Source organism: Orbicella franksi, chromosome 2 (genome assembly GCF_964199315.1).
Source record: "Orbicella franksi chromosome 2, jaOrbFran1.1, whole genome shotgun sequence".
Classification (NCBI taxonomy): Eukaryota; Metazoa; Cnidaria; class Anthozoa; order Scleractinia; family Merulinidae; genus Orbicella; species Orbicella franksi.
Window position 1 is genome coordinate 16,225,684 of NC_138146.1, and position 21,126 is coordinate 16,246,809.

At 38.9% G+C, this 21,126-nt stretch overlaps 2 protein-coding genes across 3 annotated transcripts; one reads left to right on the forward strand and one right to left on the reverse strand.

The window, feature by feature from the left end:
* Positions 1 to 847: 847 nt before the first annotated feature.
* On the reverse strand, positions 848 to 9,902 carry LOC145478250 (uncharacterized). The gene is made up of 7 exons (XM_081456198.1): positions 9,432 to 9,902; positions 6,040 to 7,200; positions 4,956 to 5,329; positions 4,098 to 4,381; positions 2,826 to 3,014; positions 2,071 to 2,197; positions 848 to 1,663 (listed from the first exon to the last, which is right to left on the reverse strand). The coding sequence occupies exons 1-7, from the start codon at positions 9,763 to 9,765 to the stop codon at positions 1,658 to 1,660; spliced, it is 2,475 nt and encodes an 824-aa protein (XP_081312324.1). The 5' UTR covers positions 9,766 to 9,902; the 3' UTR covers positions 848 to 1,657.
* A 164-nt stretch (positions 9,903 to 10,066) lies between these two features.
* On the forward strand, positions 10,067 to 19,269 carry LOC145478266 (RCC1 domain-containing protein 1-like). 2 transcript variants are annotated; one of them, XM_081456228.1, is made up of 7 exons: positions 10,067 to 10,385; positions 12,822 to 13,076; positions 13,773 to 13,950; positions 14,059 to 14,180; positions 16,080 to 16,268; positions 17,968 to 17,997; positions 18,576 to 19,269. In XM_081456228.1, the coding sequence occupies exons 1-7, from the start codon at positions 10,151 to 10,153 to the stop codon at positions 18,713 to 18,715; spliced, it is 1,149 nt and encodes a 382-aa protein (XP_081312354.1). In that variant the 5' UTR covers positions 10,067 to 10,150; the 3' UTR covers positions 18,716 to 19,269. The 2 variants fall into 2 exon arrangements, with proteins under 2 accessions (XP_081312354.1, XP_081312353.1); XM_081456227.1 differs by lacking the exon at positions 18,576 to 19,269 and having other exon boundaries at positions 17,968 to 18,568.
* Positions 19,270 to 21,126: the final 1,857 nt, after the last annotated feature.

Genomic DNA, 21,126 nt, shown 5'->3' on the forward strand with positions numbered 1-21,126 from the left:
CATTTATTCTGCCAATAATTGAGTTATTTTGAATTACTGTCGACATTGGCAATCAACAAGCATGTTCACATGGTATAACAGATTTGTGAACATTTTGATCAGCAGGATTTTGATCTATTGTTTACGGACAATAGAATATTTGGGATGGGTAGCTAGAGGTCCAAACTTTTGTTTGTAACGTTCAAATCTCTAAAATTAATCATTAGCTGTAATAATTGCTGTATATTTCTAAAACCCAATGATCAGTAAAAAAAAAAAATGATGAAGAACTGTGGCAAAGTGGTCTTTTCCTTTATCTTTCCCAAACATATATCCAATTTAAATTAATCATAAAGAACAGACTTTTCTGTGATACAGTAAGAAGGCACATAAAAGAACACAGGTTTTGGGGTTTCAGGCTGATTTTGTTCTTATATATCACGTGTTTTCTGCAAAATCAGCCTGAAAATGGTCTTAAGGTGTTCTTAAAATTGTTTCTAAAAATTAAATACTGGATAGACTACCAACAGATGAAATCAAAGTGCAAGCACAACATTTTAATTAGTTAATGTGTAGCACATATATTGATCTACTCAGTAGTGTACTTAGCACTGTTATTCTAATCTAACTGGCAGCCAATTTTTTGATATAGGAACAATTTTCATCTTTCAGCTTGAATGTGTTCTTATGTATATGGTACTTTTTTGACCAAATTTCAGCCTGAGTGTTCTTACTCCACTTGTTCTTTTATGCAGGTTTTTACTGTACAACAGCACCTCAGGTGATGAATTTTCTCAGGGGTTTACTAATTACAGACTAACAAAGTGTTAAGACTGCAGCACCTGTTTCACTTCAATGAAAGTCACTCTTATTATCAAACTCAGTTAAATTTTATTTCCTTTGTGCCCTACATACACTTTTACTAGACAAATATTGACTTACAGCTCCAGTGATTGCAATACTGATGTTGTGCCCATGTCTCGGCAGAGAGTTGGGCAGCCTAGTATAATTTTAGAACGACTCCCACCCAATACCACACTACAAAATCACGTACATGGTATCAAGCAAAATTACTTTTCATAATCTTGCTTAATTGTTTTGACATGTTTTGACAATAGCAATGTGTATTAGTTATAAGTAATATATGTTTGATGCATTCTGTTGAAAATGAATCATGAATTGACTGAAACACATTTAAATACATCTACTGAGATTTTAACCATCAGTATTACAATGTACAGAGCATTTCAGCTGACCAGTTTCTGAAATTATGGACCTTTTAAAAATATGTACTGGTATTAATTTTTATTTTACCACCAATGAACACTATATGATTTAATAAACTTAGCTTACTAGTCCAACATATATAATAATGTTAGAAGTGGTATATGTTTTAAAATAGTCCACTGAAGTCACAATTACAATAATGTTACAACTTTTCTAGTGATCATGAATTTGGTTTGAAATAAAATTAACAATAAATAATTAAAAGTATAACTGTACTAAGTGTGATTTCCCATAATGTTCAATGATGCTCTAAACATCTGAGTCATAAAACAAATAACAAACAACTAAGTAAGCCATAGTACTATACTGAATAAAACAAAAAACAAAAAAACAGGTATATTAAAATGTGTTCACATTTTAGCCAAGTCCAGCACTGTTATCATTTTGTGGATTAAAACTGCAGAAAGAAAACAAAAGAAAATGTGATTGGTTTATCATAGTTTTTTTTTTTTACCATTTCATTTTCATAAATCTCTGCTAGATTTTTTTGATAGCTGTAATGCAATCTTGACTTTGTACAACACAACTATTTTAAATGCTCTTGAAAACTACAGACTGGTTTGTTAAAAAACAAAACAAAGTAAAACAAAAACAAAACATCATCTGAGAGGTGTCTGACTTGACTATTGTTAGTGTTTCAGAGTGCAGATAAAAAGATCTGGCCAGGGTCATTTTTGGGTAAGACACTGATCTTGTAGTACCCCTCTAGGGATGATGACAACAGATATGCAAGCTTTGAGGGAGGTTGTCCAAATAGGTTATTAAATAAAATTATGTATTAAAATGGGGGTGCATGTCCAGTACCTTGTTAGTCTTGAAGTAATATGATCCTGACATGGTTCGTGATCTGTTGGGAGAGGGTGCCTGAATCACACCCCCAACTTTTTCTGGAATGCAATTGTTTGACTTTCTGCCACTTGGGCACCAGCTCCTAAAGATAACAATATGATAACGAAATGTCAGATCACATCATTTTACAACCGCGTACATCGACAAAGTAAACATGCTAAATGATTACAAATGTGCCAACAAAACAGCCCTTTCAGCTTTGTAAACAGAGATTTTGCTGGGACTAAATTTTGTCAGTGTCTAAATCAATATTTTAGTTTTGACATTGAAGTTGCTCTGTATAACTATCGCAGGGACCAAGGTATAACTTAATCAAAGTGATCTGTTCACACTCGTAAACGAAAAAATTATAATGTACATGTACTTTGTTAAAAATAAGTAAGCATTCCTTGAAGGTGATCATTAATATTTTTTACAGCAGAGGAAAAGTGTTCTCATGTAGGAAAAAATGATGCACATTACTGTTAGTAGCTATGTTTATTTTTTGTGTTGCATACAAACTTGCAATACATGCAAAGGCTGCTGATGGCAAGATTATATTAACCCTCTGTATGCATTGCATGCCTATGAATCTACATTACGGCCAGTAGAGATATATTGGCAAGCATAGTTAACTTTATTTCTAACAAAAATCTAAAGCTAGTCTAAGTTTAAGGAAGCAAATACTGTAGCACTACTTGTTTCTTTTGTGGGAAGTGGTATGCAAGTACCTTTGTGTCAGTGTTGGTGGGGGAGGACCTCTCTGTGGTTTCCCCTTTTTCTCCACCCAAGCCTGATACCGTTCTGCACACTGAATACTTCTCTCATACTTCTCCTCTTCTTCCTTCATGGTGTTATCAAGTCCTTCCTTCTTTTTTTTCTTCAACTCTTCTTTTATCTTCTCATCTTTGTTCTTTTTCCTACGTGACAGAATTCAGTGAAATTGGAACCCATGGGTTTGTTGGTTCAAATTTGCAAACATTAACTTGGCTTTTCATGTCATGAGTATAAGCTGCTGAGCGATTTTGCATTAAATACCTACATTGTACATGTAGGTTGCCAAACTACATAATTATTCTTTCACTAACTCATGAATTAGTTACAAGTTAGTGGAAAGGAAGGATATCAAGTCACTCTTGAAGGTGCAAAGCAAATGTAATTATATCAAAATGTACTGTGCAGGATAGACTTAACATTCACCTCACTTGTCTCAAAATTAATGTGCTTACATTGTACATATCAATTGACATGAAAGCATCTGACTGGAGTGCAGAAGGACATGGGCTTGACTCCTGTCACATCCCTGTCAGGGAGTCAAATTTGTTCTTTACCCCATACTCCCTGTAGTTGAATTTCCTTCCAATTCATCTTAGAAGATATTTTCTTATAACCGATACAGTGCAACTGGAAACTAGTGAGCAGCTAGTGCACCAGGGTATTATTCTTTTCATTGTGTATTAATTAAGAAATAAAAATCATGTACCATGTTTTTCTCAAGTTATGGATACAATGTAGAAACATGAGTGGAAGTTTGGGAGAATGAGAAATGCTGTGGGAACATGAGGTGACAGGCGAGTGTTTCCACAGCATTTTCAAGTTCTCCCAAACTTAGAAACTCCCAAAATAGAAACACGGAGAACACGTTTTCTATTTTTTTTTTAGAAAATGTTGCAACTAAGAAAAGAAAAGAAATAGTGTACTTTCATCATCAAAATGTAAATTCTCTTTGCTTGCACCATCATCATGTGAACAGCTCATGATAGTTCTGTGTTTCCAATGGGTTATAGAAACACAATTTTAGACCAATCAGCAAGCACATTTTCTTTGGCTATTTTCTAAACATGTAGATCAGGTAGAATGTTCCTAGTGGGCAGTTTGCCATTTGGAGTCACCATAATGTAATTGTTACAATTGTAATTGTTGAAATATCTCCATACATGTAGTTTGTAGTGTTTAAGTTAAACTAAAGTTACGTGACTGTATATTTGATAAGAGCATCTCACCAATTTTCATAAACTTTTTGTGCACTCAAGGTTTTTTCTTGCTTTTCTTCTTCTTCCTTCTTTTTCTTGTTGCACTGTTCCTCTTTCTTTTTCTGATGTTCTTCTTTAAGTTCTTCATCTTTCTTTGCTTTCCAAGATTCAAAGTACTTTTTGGCATCTCTAGCTTTAAGGTTTTTCTCCTTTTGCTTTTCTAGTTCTTTTTCCATCAACTCTTTTTTCTTGGCATTCTTTCCTTTGTTTTCTTCTTGTTTCTGTTCATTCCAGGATTCAAATGCTCTCTTTGCCTAGAAAGAATTAAACAAATTTTAAAAAACTTTTTAGTTACCTCATAACATTGCACAATAAGCCTAATTTTGTGATGGTATTTAGTTTAGTGTGTTTTGAAGTGTTGTATTTAGCACACAGTTTTAATTTAGCTAGGGATTGTGTAAAGATTTGGAGGGAGTTAAAGAACTAAAATTATAATTTTTTAGTAGTTTTGAATGAAAGCAAATTCCAACATTGGTGAAAAGGAGGCAAAACCTAAAAGAAGGTTTGAGGTTGGCTTCTTAATACAAATTAGCATGTCAAGCAGGCTAGATGGTGCTATCTTGCCCACTCAAGATCACATGCTGTGTTCCGCAAGAAAAATTTATTTTTTATTCCATATAATAAATCCTTTATTGACCAAGCTTGTTCGGTCAAGATGGCTGGATATTGACCTCTTTCTTTTTCGGCATGTTTATGGACCTCGACTCTGTCTGAGTCCATAAACATGCAAAAAAGAACTTGGCCAATATCCAGCCAACTTAACCAAACATGCTTGGTCAATAACCCATGCATTTGTCCCATCACAAGTACACAGTTTGTTAAATTTACCATTTTTTTACGTTCATGTTCTTCCTTTTCTTTCTCCTCAAGCTTTTTCTTCTCAGCAGACTTGCTGACCAACTGTTGCTTCAATCTTTCACTTTTCTTTGTCCTCCACTCGTCAAACACTGCCTGACGTATTGTTGCAGTGTCCATCAAGCCACCATTTTGTGATACCCTCTCACTGCCCATTTCACCCCAGGAATCTGGACTTGCACCTCTTAAATTTGTCATTGATGAGGATCTCTTTGGTGTTAAAGTGCTGCCATGAGTAGCACTTTTAGTGCCTGTCCAAAAGTCTGTAGGTGTTTCTCTAGGGTGTGGTGATCGGGTCATTGTGCTAATTGCTTGGTTGGCCCTTAGGGGTCCTGACCTACCACCACCTGGAATATTAAGCCACGTACATAATAAATTTGTATCAACTGACCTATTATTCAGTTGGTTAGTTAATCTGCCAATCATACAGTCAGTGACAGCTGAATGGTCAGTCAGTGGGTCAGCCAGTTGGTTAGTCAGTCAGACAGGTGAGTTACAGTGTAGTCAGTCCTAGACCCTTTTTTTTTAGAATAGAAGTGTGAGCACCAGAAATGGAAACAGTCATTGAGTCAGTAGCAGCTGGTTGGTCAGTCAGTGGGTTGGCTACACGGTCGGTTGGTTGTTTACTCTACAAAGGGCTTCAGAAAAAAGCAGACCCTTCCATTTGAATTAGCAGATATTATTTTTCAGTATAATTTGGGCGAGTACATGTACATGCATGTACACTCTATAAATGCAGCTGTTCATACTTTTTTCTGCAGCCTGCACACGTGACTTCATTTCAGAAGACTAACACGTACACTGTTGATCATAGTAAAACACCGTGTGTGAGTTAGAAATAGCTAAATGCTACTTGTTATTGATGTCATATCTGTAGGTACATGCACACTGTACAAATATTTAGAAATAAAAAAATGTAAGCCCTTCTGTATGATTGCCTTCCCCTACAAATGGTTCACGTTTTTTTTTATAGAATTGTTGACTGTCATTTTACCATTTTTTACAACCATTAATTTTTTACCTCTGTACTTTCATGAACTCTAGCTCTGTTAATTACCTGAATCAAAATCTGATGCACCTTTCTTTTTGAAAACTCTATCATCTTGGATTCCAATAATGTTCTCTGCTGTTGAAGGAACATGCTCTTCAAAAGTATCTGTTATATCTGATTGTGCCTTCAGCTTGGTCATCAAGGAACCTTTTTTAGCACTCATGGGTCTCTGTGGAGTGAGACTTTTTTTCAGTTGTACCTTCTGAACCCCTTGTTCTTTTGATCCAGAAAGAGCTTTCTTGTTTGCAAGTGAACCCTGTTTGGAGGGCAGTGTCTCAAGACTTGACGATTTTTTCAACAAAGGAGTACTTCCTGAGCGTTTTACATGATTGCCTTCCTCTTCAGATGGTTCATGATTTTTCATAGAATTGTCAAACATCATGCGACTTCGAGGCGATGGCTTTGGCGGTACCCTTGGTGGTACAGATTCCTCCTTGGGGTCTCCGAATGTCCTGTCGTGACTCTGCTCTTCCTCAAAATACTTTTTACTACCAACCAGACCTGTTCTATTAATCTTTCTTGAATCATCTTCACTTTCCTCAGAAGAGTCAGACCTTGCTACTGAAATCAGAGGTCGACCTTTAACCTTCTTCGATTGGCCATGTCTTAAGTTTCCCGCTTGCTCAATTTCTGCTGTATCATTTTTATCCAGAAATGGTCCATCATTCTCAAATGTAGAAGTTCTTACTATGGGAATTTTGGCTCTAGTGTGATTTTCTTGTGTTTCTTCGAATGTCTTTTTCCTTCTTAAAGGAGGTATAGGTTTATCTGGAGCATTTTTAGTCTTTTCATATTCGTGAACTCCAGAATCTCTCTCTAAATGCTTAGTCCTTTCGTATTCATCAACATCTGAGTCTTTCTGAAATAATTTCATGTTTCCTTCTCTAGAGGACAAAGGAGGCCTTGATCTTGGCACAGGCCTAGGTGAAACCATGTCAGATGATGAACTCTTTTCTTGATGTTGTCGTGGCGATGTCCTTGGAGGTGGAACTGGGTGTCTGTCTTTTACTTCCTTTGTTTCCTTTGTTTTCATTGGCCAAGTTATGACAGACAGATTGTCACTATCTTCATCTGATGATTGCTGTGATGTAGTGACTGAGTGACCTTCAAAATTAGACCTTCTCGCTGCAATAGTGGGACGAGGTCTTGGGGCAGGTCGTGGTTGTTCTAAATGAAGACATAAGAAGATAGCACAAGTACATTGTATTTCAAATGATCACTTCTTAAATTCTATACCTTGTCCCAACACGAGAAAGGTAAGGTAAAGTCTGTATACAAGCCAAATGGCCCATCAGGCCAGTACTTATCCCAGTTTCAGTAGCATGAAGTGACTAGTAGTACAATGTATTTCTACTCCCCCCTGGATGGGATGCTAGTCCATTGCTGGGTTATCCTCCAGCATTAAGTTTGCAGGTACCAAAAACACAACGCAATGTCCTTGACTACTCTACCCAGGGCTTCTGATATTTTGCACCGTCACGGAGCTGCGAATTTCAAGTAAATCCACGAAATCCTGTGAAATTCACAAAAACATGCAAAATACCATGAAATTCACTGGATATCGCATCAAATACATGTTGGTGCAACATATTTGAAACTTATGTTGGCTGTTAGAGCTGTTTAATTGCGGTAAACTTGCAAATTTAACGTGACACGTCATCACTGCAACGAGTAAACAACATCCAAAAACTACCAGGCGTTCTTAGATTAATGTTGTGAAAAACTGGCCACTCACTGTGGCCATGATGTAAATAGCTTTGCCACTGATGCATTTCTTGAGCACATTGTTGTTAAAAGAGCAAATGATGATTTCTGTTGAAAAGAACCTTGTCGTCAAACAAATACAAACATGTACTATAGTCCAAACGAGTTGCTCAAATTTTCTTGCAAAATGGCCAGGTTTACAAAAGCAACACTTATAAGTAGTCTGTGTTTCTGTTGCCATTGTTGTTGCATAGGCTAAAGCTCTTCATTTTCCACAAAAAAAAAGGCAAAATTGCTGTCTTTAGCTACCAATGTTCATCAAATCAGTGCAAAACCGATCGCTTTCCAGCGAAATTTTCCCAGAAAACTCCCACGAAATTGACCGTTTTTACCGATTGTTTTTCAGCAAAATTTACCCTGAAAATTCCTGTGAATTTCCCGTGAAATCTGCAATTTTTTCCACTAATTTGTCTCTGTAAATCCCGCAAAATTTGTCTTTTTTTCCCGCAACCTATCGGCTACCCTGTCTACCCGGAGGTAAAGTGCACTGACCATGAGACCACCAGACCCTCTAACAGGAGAACAGAAGATAAGAGAGTTTATGTAGGCCTTATTTCCAAGGTAATCCCCTTCGAGTTATTTTCAGACATGACATCTGCTTCCTTTGTGGATGGGTGGATGTTTCATAGAGGATGAAACTGCATGTAAAGCCCTCGGATCATGTGTAATTTGTGCACCCCTCGACCGCTGTATCGGTTGACATATTGACACTCATTGACTACGCTGCGTTGAATTATGGTTGTTTTGCCCCAGGTGTGTTTCGCCCAAAGTCGTTTCACCCCAACCTAAAGCTAGTTCGCCCGAAGTTTTTTCATATGATTTAGAAAGCAATAAATGGTTAACTTGAACAAAACCGTGAGCACTGTTGAGACCCCTTCTCATCTTACCTCGGTTTATACAAAGAAGTCTCTTAGAAGCGGGGGTGGTGGGGGAGGTAGAACAGGGATATCTACGCTGCTCAGCAGAAGTTACTAACCTAGGTTAAATTACGTCTGCAACTCAGACTACAATCACCAGTACACAAGTATCAGTGAAGTATTGGTGGAATGTCGGTAGCCTATCAATCGACATGTCGGCTGACAATCGGACAGCCACTCTCGGTTGACATATCGACTAATATATCGGTCGAGTGTTGGTCAACATATCGACAAATACTCGACCAATATGTCGGTCGATATATCCACCGACATATCCCAGTTGATATAGCTGTCAAGTGTCTGTTGATATGTCGACCAACATATTGGTCGACCAATATCTTGGTCAAGGGGTGCACAAAATACACATAATCCAAGCCCTCTAGTCTAACCACATGAGCAAAATCTGTGTTACAGCATTAGCTATTTTGATACTCTTCTAGGATTTCTGAAAGCAAGAGTAATCTAAAAATAACTCAAGAGGGATTACCATGTGAATAAGGCCAATATGAGAAATAAACTCTCTTACACCTCATCCTCTCTTATTTCCAATTTACATGTAAGCAAAAATTGCTAGTGTCCAGACAGATCTGACTGACCACCTTTGTGGTATAGCAGAACTACACCAACTACTGAAGTGCAAACAAATGTTAAAAAAAGATAGTTGTTTAAAAGCGCTATAATCCAGTCAATTACGTACTTTTGTCAATAAAAACATACCTTTGTCTTCGCGACGTGAATATTTATCTTTTGAGCCTTGCCTCTCTATCGAAGTTCCTTTTATTGATTCCTCAGATCGTTGCCTGTCTTTAGGACTTGATTCTCTAAACAACCCGTCAAGAGAATCACCAGCTGGCCCTGCAGAGGAGCGATTAATCCTTCCAAGAGAATTCTCTGCATCAGAATCGGAGTCGCTCAGTTCATGGCTATCAAACGACACTCGTTTCGTTGGGTTTCGTTTACCTGAGAAATCTTCGTCACTTTCATGCAAATTTCCATCTCCCGCGGACCCGTAAGTCACTTTTTGTTTAACCAATGTCCTTTTGCTGCTCATATTTTCGTGTTCGGCGAATATTTTTAACGTAAAATGTAACCGTTAGAGTCCGAAATTGCACACCATTGAGATGCTGAATTCCAGCAAGCCTTTTTCTGCCGTTGATTTTGATACGATGGCATCACATGAATTACCTATCACATTCACCTGGTCTTCAGCGAAATGTAGAAAACATTTTCAACAGCTAACAAAAATAAAAACGAAAAATATCTTACTAATGCCAAATCTCACACCAAACAACAAAGGAGAATGTTCAAAAAAGGCGAAGCGCAATTAGATTTTCCATGGTTATGCTTTGTATCCAAGCCTTTGAGAAGAAGGCCAGGGTGCTTGGCGAAGAAAATGGCGGACGGATGGAGGCAGAAAAGACCATTTGAAGTTTTTCATGGATGAAACTGAGCAGAGAGCTACCTCGAGGTCAGCGTTGAACTCCAAGGGAAGCTATAAATGTTTTGGCTTTGGATACAATGGCTTTGCTCAGCTCAGTGCCCATAAGACTGTCAGTAAAGACAACGAGACTCCTCAACCCTCGTCTAGTGTAGTTCCATCTCCTGTTCCTTTGGATGTTGATTGTGTCAGTAGTATTGTGGCATCGTGGTCGTGCTCATTTTATTTAAAAGGTTGGCGCTAAAGTGAACTTTAGTTTTAAAAGATATCGTGGAAGACCGTGATTTTAAACTTCTTATGGTGATGTGTATAATTTTTCAATGCTTGAGTAACCTGCAGACTTTCCGGGAGACTTTTAAGATGCCTAGCAACAATTTCCAGGGCATTTTAAGCAGTTATACTTTGACGGAGCAATAGTACCACTTTTATCAAGTGATCTTACAACTGTCGGGGCCATCAAGCTAGCTTTTGAGTTGTTTTTGTACTGTTGGAATACTTGATAAAGAGAGGCAGTATTGATACATTGACAGGATTGACATAATTGCAGGAAAGTGTTGAAAACCGTTGTCAGCCAGCTTAAAACTGTTGATCAGAGTACATAGCTGCTTGTCTTCATTCAATTTTACTCCACAAGGCTTTCTGACACTTGTAAATGAAGTGGCCCAAAGTGGTTCTGATATTGGTCATTGTAAAATGAAGACTACGGACTGCAGACTGCAGACTGCAGGCTGTGGACCAGGGGTGAAATGCAGATTGCAGACTGCAGACTTTTAACTGAACTGTTTTTACCATTTCCACCATTGAGAACTAACCAGGGTACGGGATTTAACTTCTTTGGGCAGGCACCAACTAGACTTGCCACAAGTCATCCTCATGAGTTCCAGGGTAGAACATCTAAGTGAGCGAAGCGAGCTGTAATTGTTTAGGCCTCAAAGCAGCCGAGTGAGCAATGAAGTCGTGAGAGGTCAACTTGTCTTGTTTGAAGGGTTTTTGTTTTTAGGTCACTAAAATTGGTGCCAATCAAGTAGGAAAAGTCCTTTGTCTGGCGGGTACTGCATAAACAAGACGAAGGACTTTTCTGAAAGTCTAGGCACCAACTGGCGACTGATTTTTTTTTTTCAGTCACCAGATGGAAAAATGTAGTCACCAAAAAGTGTCAATGAAAATTTTTCCTTTATGGCAAAACACAAAAATGCAAAGTTTTTCAAGACATTTCTTCGCACCCAATGTACCTACTCCTGAACGATCGCAAGAGTCAGATTCTACATGTAAAGGCATTAAAATATTGTGTAGCTTACAATTTATTTTAAATAAAGTTTTCGTCAAATAGGAAGCTCTCTTAGTTTGGAGACTGAACTTAACATCATTTTCTTCTTATATGCCATCAGTACGAAGCCGTCAAAAAGGAATCAAGCAGCCATGTTGCTTGAAAGGAAAGCATGACTGTGTTTCTGCCAGGCACCCAGGGTATGGCTGGCAGTTGAAACCGCTGAAGACATGGCGGCCCTAAATGCTGATTACAGTGCATGAATAAATTTTCAGTCACATTGATGACCAGCTTGTCGAAATTTCGGACCTTGTCAATTGTAAACAGGCCAACTGGAAGGTTATTCAGGCTAACCTGAATGATACTCAGTCTGTCCGGAATGCACTCAGACTAATTAGAGTGCAGACTTTCACTCTGATTAGCCTGAATAACCTGGGAATAACCCTGCTTACAGTTGGCACTCGATAATGGATTAACATATGATGTATACCTAAAGAGTCTGTAGTCTGCAGTCTGCATTTTACCCCTGATCTACAGTCTGCATTTTACCCCTGGTCTGCAGTCTGCAGTCTGCATTTTACACTGACTGGTTCTGAATTCTGCTGTTATTTGTGCTAGTATACTTGTAGTATGTTTGCATACAGTGACTATGCAGCTTGGTGCAAACATGTATGTAATGACATGATAACATGACACCTTCATGATTCAAACTTCTTGTGAACATCGTACTGGTACATTTGTAACTGTTGTCCACTGTTTTCTTCAGGCTAATGTTGAAATGTTAAGACTGCTTGCTGGGTTATTTCACATGTCAAAACAATTTAAAAAACTTTCAACTAGGCAGATCTAAAATGGGAAATGCGGAGTGAGGGGGAGGGGAGAGAGGTAGATTGTGAACCTGAATAGCCTGAAGAGCATTTCTGTTAGCGTAAATAATGCTCAGGTTAGCCTGTTTACAGTTCAGTCTCAATAATGGTAATGGAAACAACCCTTGCCCCTTTCTCCCCAACTCTCTTCCTTATCCCTCATCCCTGTCTTAGACCTGCCGCTTAGACCTCTAACCTTTAGTCAGACCAGTGAAATTACATAGTCACAAACTGACCTTAAGCGGTTCAAGCTTTACGATGAAGTCTTAGTTATACCAGTTCAAGGCTGTGGTCTAAGAAAAATTACAAGGAGCCCAAAGGTTCCTAACAATGAAATCTTGGGTGTCCAGCACTTAAGCCTATATTAAAAAAGTAAGTTTTTCCAGTCACCCAAAGTCAATAGTTAGTCACCTGTGGAACCCGGGCATTTCTTGAGCACAGTCCAGCAGTTGGTATCAAATAGTCACATGCAGAGTGTTATCCAACTAAGGCATGCTTGCTGTATTAAATGCTATTGTTTGTTGCTCTTTTTTAAGAAAATGGAACAGTCAGTACAACAGGATGGATCTCTAGAACAAAAGAAGTTGGGGAAGTGGTTAATCTTCTTCCAGATCGTTTTGTTACTGATGCATGTTGTAGCTGGATACAACTTGCATTTCTTACAAAGGATGGAGACTGTTTGCTGTGGAGCAATTATACAAATGGAACATCAAAACCTGTTCAAGTCAAGTGTGATGGTACAAAATTCAAAGCAGTGGGCTGCAGGGAATCAAGTTGCATACTTGTAACAGGTGGTTATTAACCCTTGACAGTAACTTACATAATGTATTATAACTGACCAAAATCTCATTTCCCCATACAATTGTAATATCAATGCCGTATTGCGTAGCAGATGGCTGAATTCTGCTGAATTTTCTTTGCTGTATTAAGTTTTTTAGATGAACTATGTTCCAAGCCAGACAGACAATGGCTAAGTTTAATTAGTAAACATTGCCTAGGCTTTTTTGAGCATTATAAAAATAGTGGTGGGAGACTAGAAAATTTGGAATGAGAGGTCCAGGTTCATGGCTTTTGCAGTCCCTGCCATATGGTCTTAGGCAGCCACTTTACCAGCTGATATTACATGTACCTCCGTGCAAACAATATGTCATTGATGAGTACCAGAAAATTATTGGGCAACCTGATGAGAGGATAAGCACATGAATTTTGTATGGTTGATTCAACTGCTACTGTGAAAGCCCATACTGTGAGTCACACTTGCAGAGTGTGAAATATAAAAGTGAGCTTCACTATTTTTTCGTGTTTCATTATGCAATGCAATGAAATAAATCCAGCGTAACTGTATTCTCTGCAAGCTAAAACTATGCATCTAACTGAACTCCTTTGGAAAAACCAGGAGTCCTGTCAGAATTTGTTTGCATTGCTTCTGTGCAACACTGTAGCAGCCATCTAGAAATGAGTAATATTGTTTTTTGTCATCTGTAAAGAAACTGGACAGGTTGGTTTCATAGCTAATGGACAAGATCAAGATGGCAATGATACAAAACCAGTTCTGGTGTTCAGGCCAATAGAGATTGCCAAACAGGTAACATCAGTTGCTTGTGGTAAAGAACATGCTTTACTATTGACATCATTAGGAGTTGTACACAGTCTTGGAAGTGGCAGGTAAATTTTTCTTTGTTCTTTAATAATATGTTCAAGAGTTTCATTTCTTCCAAGCTGTTTAAGAAACTTGTTATAAATGACATTGATTTCTTGATCTTCAATTTTTAGTCGTGGGCAGCTTGGGCGTGGCTTGCTAGTTGAAGAGCAAGGCCCAGAAGTTGTTCCAGCCCTGGAAGGAATTAGGATTCAGTTTGTAGCTGCAGGTGGCTGGCATTCAGCTGCAATAAGTGGTGAGAGAGAGAGAAAAAGAAAACTTAGGGCACAGTAATTCATAAGAGTTGAAGTCCATCTATACAGGGATAATGTCAACTGATTTAAGGTTACTTCAAACCTTCGCGGGGCTACATTGGTCGATATTTTTTTGGTCACGAAAATCAAAGTCCTCGAAGCTCAAGTTTGCATACTGTGAACTCTAGGGGTTCCGTTATTTCATTGGCTTGCAGCTTTTCAAGTTGACACATTCCTCTGTGAAGGCGTGATATGTTTATAACTCTTTAGAAGGCAGAAACTCGCACTCGTTTTTCGAGAGAATCCCTTCTCTTTAAATGAATTTATAGCGTATGCAGATTTGAGGGTTTTCCAGGAAATTTGGTCAGAACATTCACTGATAGATAATGAACAAAAGCGTGTTGGCGAATTCCTTTATTTTAAATACTTTCCTTGTGGTGGCCTTAAATGCAACAGGTTACGCGAATTTTTGGATAGTCGAAGTTGACAGATCTATAAAAAGATAACCAATAGAAATAAAAGAAAATGCTGACACATTTTTAGAGATTGAGGCTTTGTGATAAACATTGCACCGTTATTTTGCATGAACAATTGCATTTGATACCCGATTAATTCGCTGGAACGTCAGTCGGTCATTTTGGAGTTGACGGCCTCTGCCGCCTTTGGAAATCAAAATCCAAAACAAAACATAATTTTATTGAATTCTACATTTTGTAACCTTTCTGTTGATATATAGTTTGTGGGGGTTTCCTTGAAAACAGCACGCTTACGAATTTTTTTCTGGAGGACACCCGTGAAGGTTTGAAGTAACCTTAAAGCATGTATGGGGCTTTTTCACATTTTGTGCATTGTAAAACAAAATCTTGTTTTATCTTGCACAGTATTCATCATGAAGAAACTTTATATTTTAAAAGAGTAGGGGAGTGTATTTTAAATCTGAAATATGGGTAATGAAACTGTGATACAACCTTTATACTACGGTCCAGAAGAGAACAAGGAAAGGGAAAGGGGGCTGGCACAGTGTTCTGAGCAGAGAATGGCTGGCCTTGCCACAGCTTAATATGACCATACAATATACATAGGGTAGGGAAATGTGGAGAAATATTTGTTTGTAAACAGACTTTTCACATCCCTGAATATTACTACAGCAGACTAACATAGCAGTGTACATAATAATGATAATGATACTGATACTGATACTGATACTGATAATGATATTGATAATAATAATAATAAGAATAAACTTCATTTATTGAGGGTAGCACACAACAGTAATAACTGAAAAACCAGTGGCCTTCATTTAATTATATACAGAATAAAAAAGATGACATGTTTAAAATTAAAAATATAGAAACTAATTCTCAAATATGCAACGGTTACATAAAAAAACTGAGATATGAGATACACTAAAATATTTAAGAGCAAAGCATTTGATCAAGTCTAAAAATTAAAACAAGAAAATTGAAAAATCAAAAATTTACATGATAAAATGGTCCAATTTCTTATAACTGTCCATAAAATGTTGAAAAATGGATGTTTCATGAAGTAGAAACAGTTTACAATATCTGACTAGCTTCCCACTGACAACATGGTATTGAAAAGCCCACCCATGCGTGTCTCTTGTTTTAAGTACTGTTTTTACAAATCAAAAGTGCTCAGTCCTCCAACTTTATATAACGTTTTTTGCTCCCTAAAAGTATTGACCCCTCAAAAGTAATGACCCCCACTGAAAGAAACGAGCCCCAAAGGCTGGTAATTCTGAAAGTATCAAGGGTCTTTACTTTTGGACGTTTATGGTAGACTATAACAGTAGGGTAATGTACATAAAAATGTATTGTCACACTAACCTGAGTTTTCAAGGGTTTTACAAAGTTGAATTGTGATTTGTGTCTTGTCATTAGAGTTTGCTGACCTGTACATGTGGGGATGGAATGAAAAAGGACAGTTGGGTTTGGGTGTCAATCATGATGACAGAAAGTCATCCAGTGGCCAGGTTCAGTGCCAGACAGTCCCTGTATCAATCAACTTCCCTGATGATTTAGAGGTGATGACAGTCAGCTGTGGAACAAGGCACTCTGCTGCAGTCACTGGTATGCAAACAGTGATTATTCCTTAACTTCAGTATAAATTGATTGTTTAGAAGTATGTGGTGACAATGAAGAGAATACAGATATAGGCTTATTGAACATTGTGGGTGCTTTATCAGAACCGTGTTCTTGACAATGCGTATATATAATGGGCTCTGGTACGCTTGCACGTGTAACTGGGATAGAACGAAAACATTTGTTTAATGAATCAACAGAAACCACCGAGTTTGGCTTTATTCTTCTCAAATTCATTAATAATTCATCAAGTCAAAACGAAGAAAATCATGGCTTGGATACCCGGTCTTAATTAGCATACATTTTGACGATTTTACTTCTCCGTTTACTCATTAGTTTTTGTTTCGACTAAGAAGATATATCTTCATCGGTTATCCAAACACCTCGGATTTCGTCAAAAATACTCCGCTGCGCGTGGTATGTTCAACTCTCTCTTCGGTGTTTGGATACCCCAATGAAACACTGTCTCTCGTGTTTGGTATATTACTTCCTGTGCTCCACACATGCCAATAATATTTCTCCGACAAGATAGCTTTTGTTAAGCCTTAACTACCGGTAGTCGTGATTTCAATGAAACATAACGTAATGGAAGAACATCACCCACCTGCTTGACACCATGAACTTTAACTTCAACTTTAAGATTTCATCGCAAGAGAAATCTAGCTGTTCTTTATCTTCACATTACTGTAAAATTTCGAAGCTGCCAATTACAAGTTATACTTGTCCACTGATAAGGACAATGACTTCATATATCCAACGGTATTATGGGGATCCTGAGTATATGTACTTTATTTCTGAATTTTTCAAATCAAAATGTTGCAACATAACCAATAATTTGGTAAAAAAAAAAACTAGTAAAACTTGCCGAAGAATAGGATGCTTTATATGACAATTAAAGCCAATTCTCGCGTCACAGTCGCAGCTCCTACAGTACCTACACTACTTGTCTCGACAAATCGTTCTCAAAGCTGTTAAAAGCAGTGGGTGGCATTACTGGAGATGAACTGAATAACCCTGAAACAGTTTTCTTTCAAACCATGAACAGCGAGGAAAGCGAGAACAAAGCCACAAACAAGGAGAGCCAGACATTTGAAGAAATATTTTTCGCGTAAAGAAATTCGATCAAATTTGGGTGCGTTCTCGCCATGGTTAGTTTGGTTCGACTGCGTCTTGCCAACATAAGCTAACATACAGATCATGGCTCTGAGATGTCTGAGAAGCACAGCAAAGTCGCGACTTTAGGTATACAGATATTGACATGTGTTAGTAGAAGGGCATCAACAACTACATGTAAGGGGCTTCATATTGCCAACCAAAAACATCGAAATCCGAGAGATCGCCAATGCTACGTTCTTTGCCCTAGAAAAAAGTTGTCCTAAAGAAGAACGCCGTCATTCCAACCACAAAAATGCGTCAAATATCCAAAAAGTGTTTCCAAGGAAAACGCCAAATGTCTGCCAAAATATGTCTGAAAAATGCATTTCATGGGCTTTCCTTCGGTTATTGTCCGGGAAACTTAGTGAACGTACGGAAGACCGGGAGATTCGGTCTGTATCCGGGTGACTCCCAGATAATCCGGGGGAGTTGGCACAGATGTTAACTGCACCAACTTTTCAGAATTAACCGTGTTCCAAAAGGAACTATAAGCCATCAGTGAGAAGACTGATGCTTCGAATTGGTTTTACAGGTGATGGAAGTGTCTGGACTTGGGGGTGGGGTAAGTTTTTTTGGATTATTCCTTTTTTTCTATCTAGTCTTCTGACCCCTGTTTGTCCCGAGAAGAACTTTAGTGTGGCCATGCAGGCAAACGAGTTACTCCATTTGCTCAGTGTGATTGGATTCTTAACCTGTTTTTCTGTATATAATGTAAACGCTTCCTCTAGCCCCTTTATGGAAAACCACAGAGTAGGCTTGTCAATCCGCTTGCACTTACACATTTTTCACTATCGAGCACTAGATAACGATCCTCTTGATCAATTAGGTTTTCGATGTTTTAAACTGCCAGGATGATATGTTCAAAGATATTTCTTCTGCCTAGATGCAAACCTTTAGTACGGGTGCTTTCATCTGTTCTCAGTAGCATAGTACAGTTAGGAGTATATCTACTTCCAACCCAGATGGAATGCTAGTTTATCGCAGGATCACCCCCAGTATTAATCGCCATGTATACCCCCGGGTGACAACAGAGGGAACTGTAACACAAGGACCCCGGCCAGGCCTGGAACTAACATATAATTAGGTAACCGCGCCTTCTATGCATGGTTGCTATAGTGATGTGGATTTATTGTGTTCCAGGCTATTATGGCCAACTCGGACACGGAGACCTAGAGGACAGATCCACACCGACTCAGGTGGCGGCCTTGTCTTCAATGAGGCTCAAACCGAAGACGCTGTGTTGTGGCGCTTGGTCGACATTTGTTATCACTGCAAAGTGATTCTTCGTCTAAGAAAACGTGTCTTGAATATTTCTGAGCAAGATCTAGTCGTCTTATTGCATGGCGGGTTTCTTAAAGCGTCACAAAGCAAACTAAGCTATATCACACGTTTTGTAGAACAGCACTCGACAGAGTTCCGGAACTCGTAAAGACGGAAGGACGGCTTTCCTAGACGAGGAACAAAATGGATCACAATGTGAACAAACGTTGTCACGTAGAACTAACGTTTTCAAGTTGCACAGGAATTTCTTGTCGCAGTTGAAAACATAACTGGAAGAACAAGTGACAAGTATGTCCAGGAATGCGCGGTCAAGGCGAGAATCATTCTTTGGTTCCCCCCTCCCCCACCCCACCCTATCACACATACACACAATGCTTGCGAACTAGGCTTACCCTGTCATAGTTGTCTATGACCAGCAAGTTAGCAACCCTCTTTGTAAGAACAGTGATTTCAAACATCGTCCGTGCACTCTGTCTGTGTGGGGCTGTACGTCAAACGTCCAACACAAGTACCAGAATTGCCATGTCTTTATTAAATTTATTTTCAATGTTTATTTACCGTAAAGATTCAATTTAGCGCCCTAATTTACTTTTGGTATCTCAAAGGAGAGCACTTATTGTAGAGGGGCGCTTATCAGGGACAGGGCCACGTAGTACCACGTTGAGATGTAGACGTTCAAAGAAAAGGGGGGCTCATTTCTTCTTGAACGTCTACATCTCAACGTGGTACAATACTTAAATGAAACATAACAGGTTCTTAAACTCAAGAACTGTAACAGTAACATATATCTACTTGCAATAGGAACTCCGATAGTCAAAATGTTCAATATAATAATATTGCGTTCAGATGAGAAAGCAGACTTCATAGTTCATTCGGCTAATCAGTCTATAAAATATATGCAAAACAAAAACAACAAAAGAGAAAAACTTCCAAAGACTCCGCCGTGTCCTCCAAAACCAATACGCAGGGAAACGAAGAAATAAAATATTTTGTAGTGAAAGATTCGTTTTCTGTCGTACTGGATTTGGTGGAAAATAAAACAACCTGTTTGGCAGGTTGTTGTTATTTCCGAGTGTGAATCGAACTCATTTGCAGCTGAGCACAGCTTTGAAGGTACTTAACGATTATTTACTGTGCCAACTGTAAAAGGTCGTCTATCACTTTTTTTCTTTGGAAGGAAGGGATTTTTCGGCTTCACTAGGCATGCAAATGTCATTCAGTGGATGAGGTCCACTAGCAGTCTGGGCACAAGCGCGTGCGCAGTCTCGGACTCGCTCCAGTTCCTTGAGCCTCTTCTCTCGAGCGGCCAGCTGTTTTGCGACCAACACTTCAGCCGTCAGCAGTGGGGGACTGTGAAGCCTGCGGAGGCATCTGGGTACACGGGCGGAAAGGAGAACGGTTTCCCTGCGCTTCCTTCCAACAAGAACTTCGAAAGCAATGGCACTTTTAGTCTTACCTAGGAGGATGGAGTGCGCGCGAGCGGAGCTAATGGGTTTAGTCGCTACCGTGTTGGAGCTAGAAGCCTGTCCACCCTGAATCGCTTCCAGCTTTTCTCTAATCACCACCTGCTGTTTAGCCAACTTCTCAATAACTAGCCTTTCTTTAGGCAGTTTTTCTTTAACCAGCTGTTCCTTGGAAAACTTTTCTTTAGCCAGATTTTCAGTCTCCAACTTTTCTCCGGTAAGCTTTTCTTTAACCAGAATTTCATTCTCCAACTTTTCTCTAACAAGCTTTTCTTTAGCCAACTCTTTTTCTGCCTGCCGCTTTTTCAGTCGCGCCATGTCTTTAGCCACCACTTCTTTAACTTTCTTTATATCGACCGTTGGTCGATGCAAGGGTGGAAGCTCGCGCGGACGGGCAGCAGGGAACTCCGTTGTCACTGCGACCACCGCACTCTTTGCAGTCCTCTCCACAGCTTTTTCCTCGTCGTTTGATTCAGATTCACAGTCCTCTGCGCACGTTTTTGTTCTTTCAGATAAATTGATCCCAGTGTCTTCATGTTGATCTAAATTCTTTTCAACGGGGTTGGGGATCTCTACCGCTGTCGGCTCGTCGGAAAGTTTAGCTTTTCCTGGAAATTCTTTCGTTTCAAGAGAATCTTTTCCAGGAGCAGGAGCCACCCTATTGCCAGACTTAAATTTCGACAACAAAGACCCGCACATTTCGTGACTAGCTTCACAGCTATACGTATTGCACTTTCTAAATCCACGTAACTTTGGGTCATAAATTACTACGTGTCGTTTGTGACGTCTAATTGATTAATAATGTACGTAATTTTTGCGTCACATGCAGAAGCTCCTTCTCAGACCCTTTCGTTTTGGGCGGATTACGAGAAAGCTCCCTGGGACTAGGTTGCCATGGTGATGGAGTGAAATATCTATATATTCACTGGTTGCGACAATCTCCACCA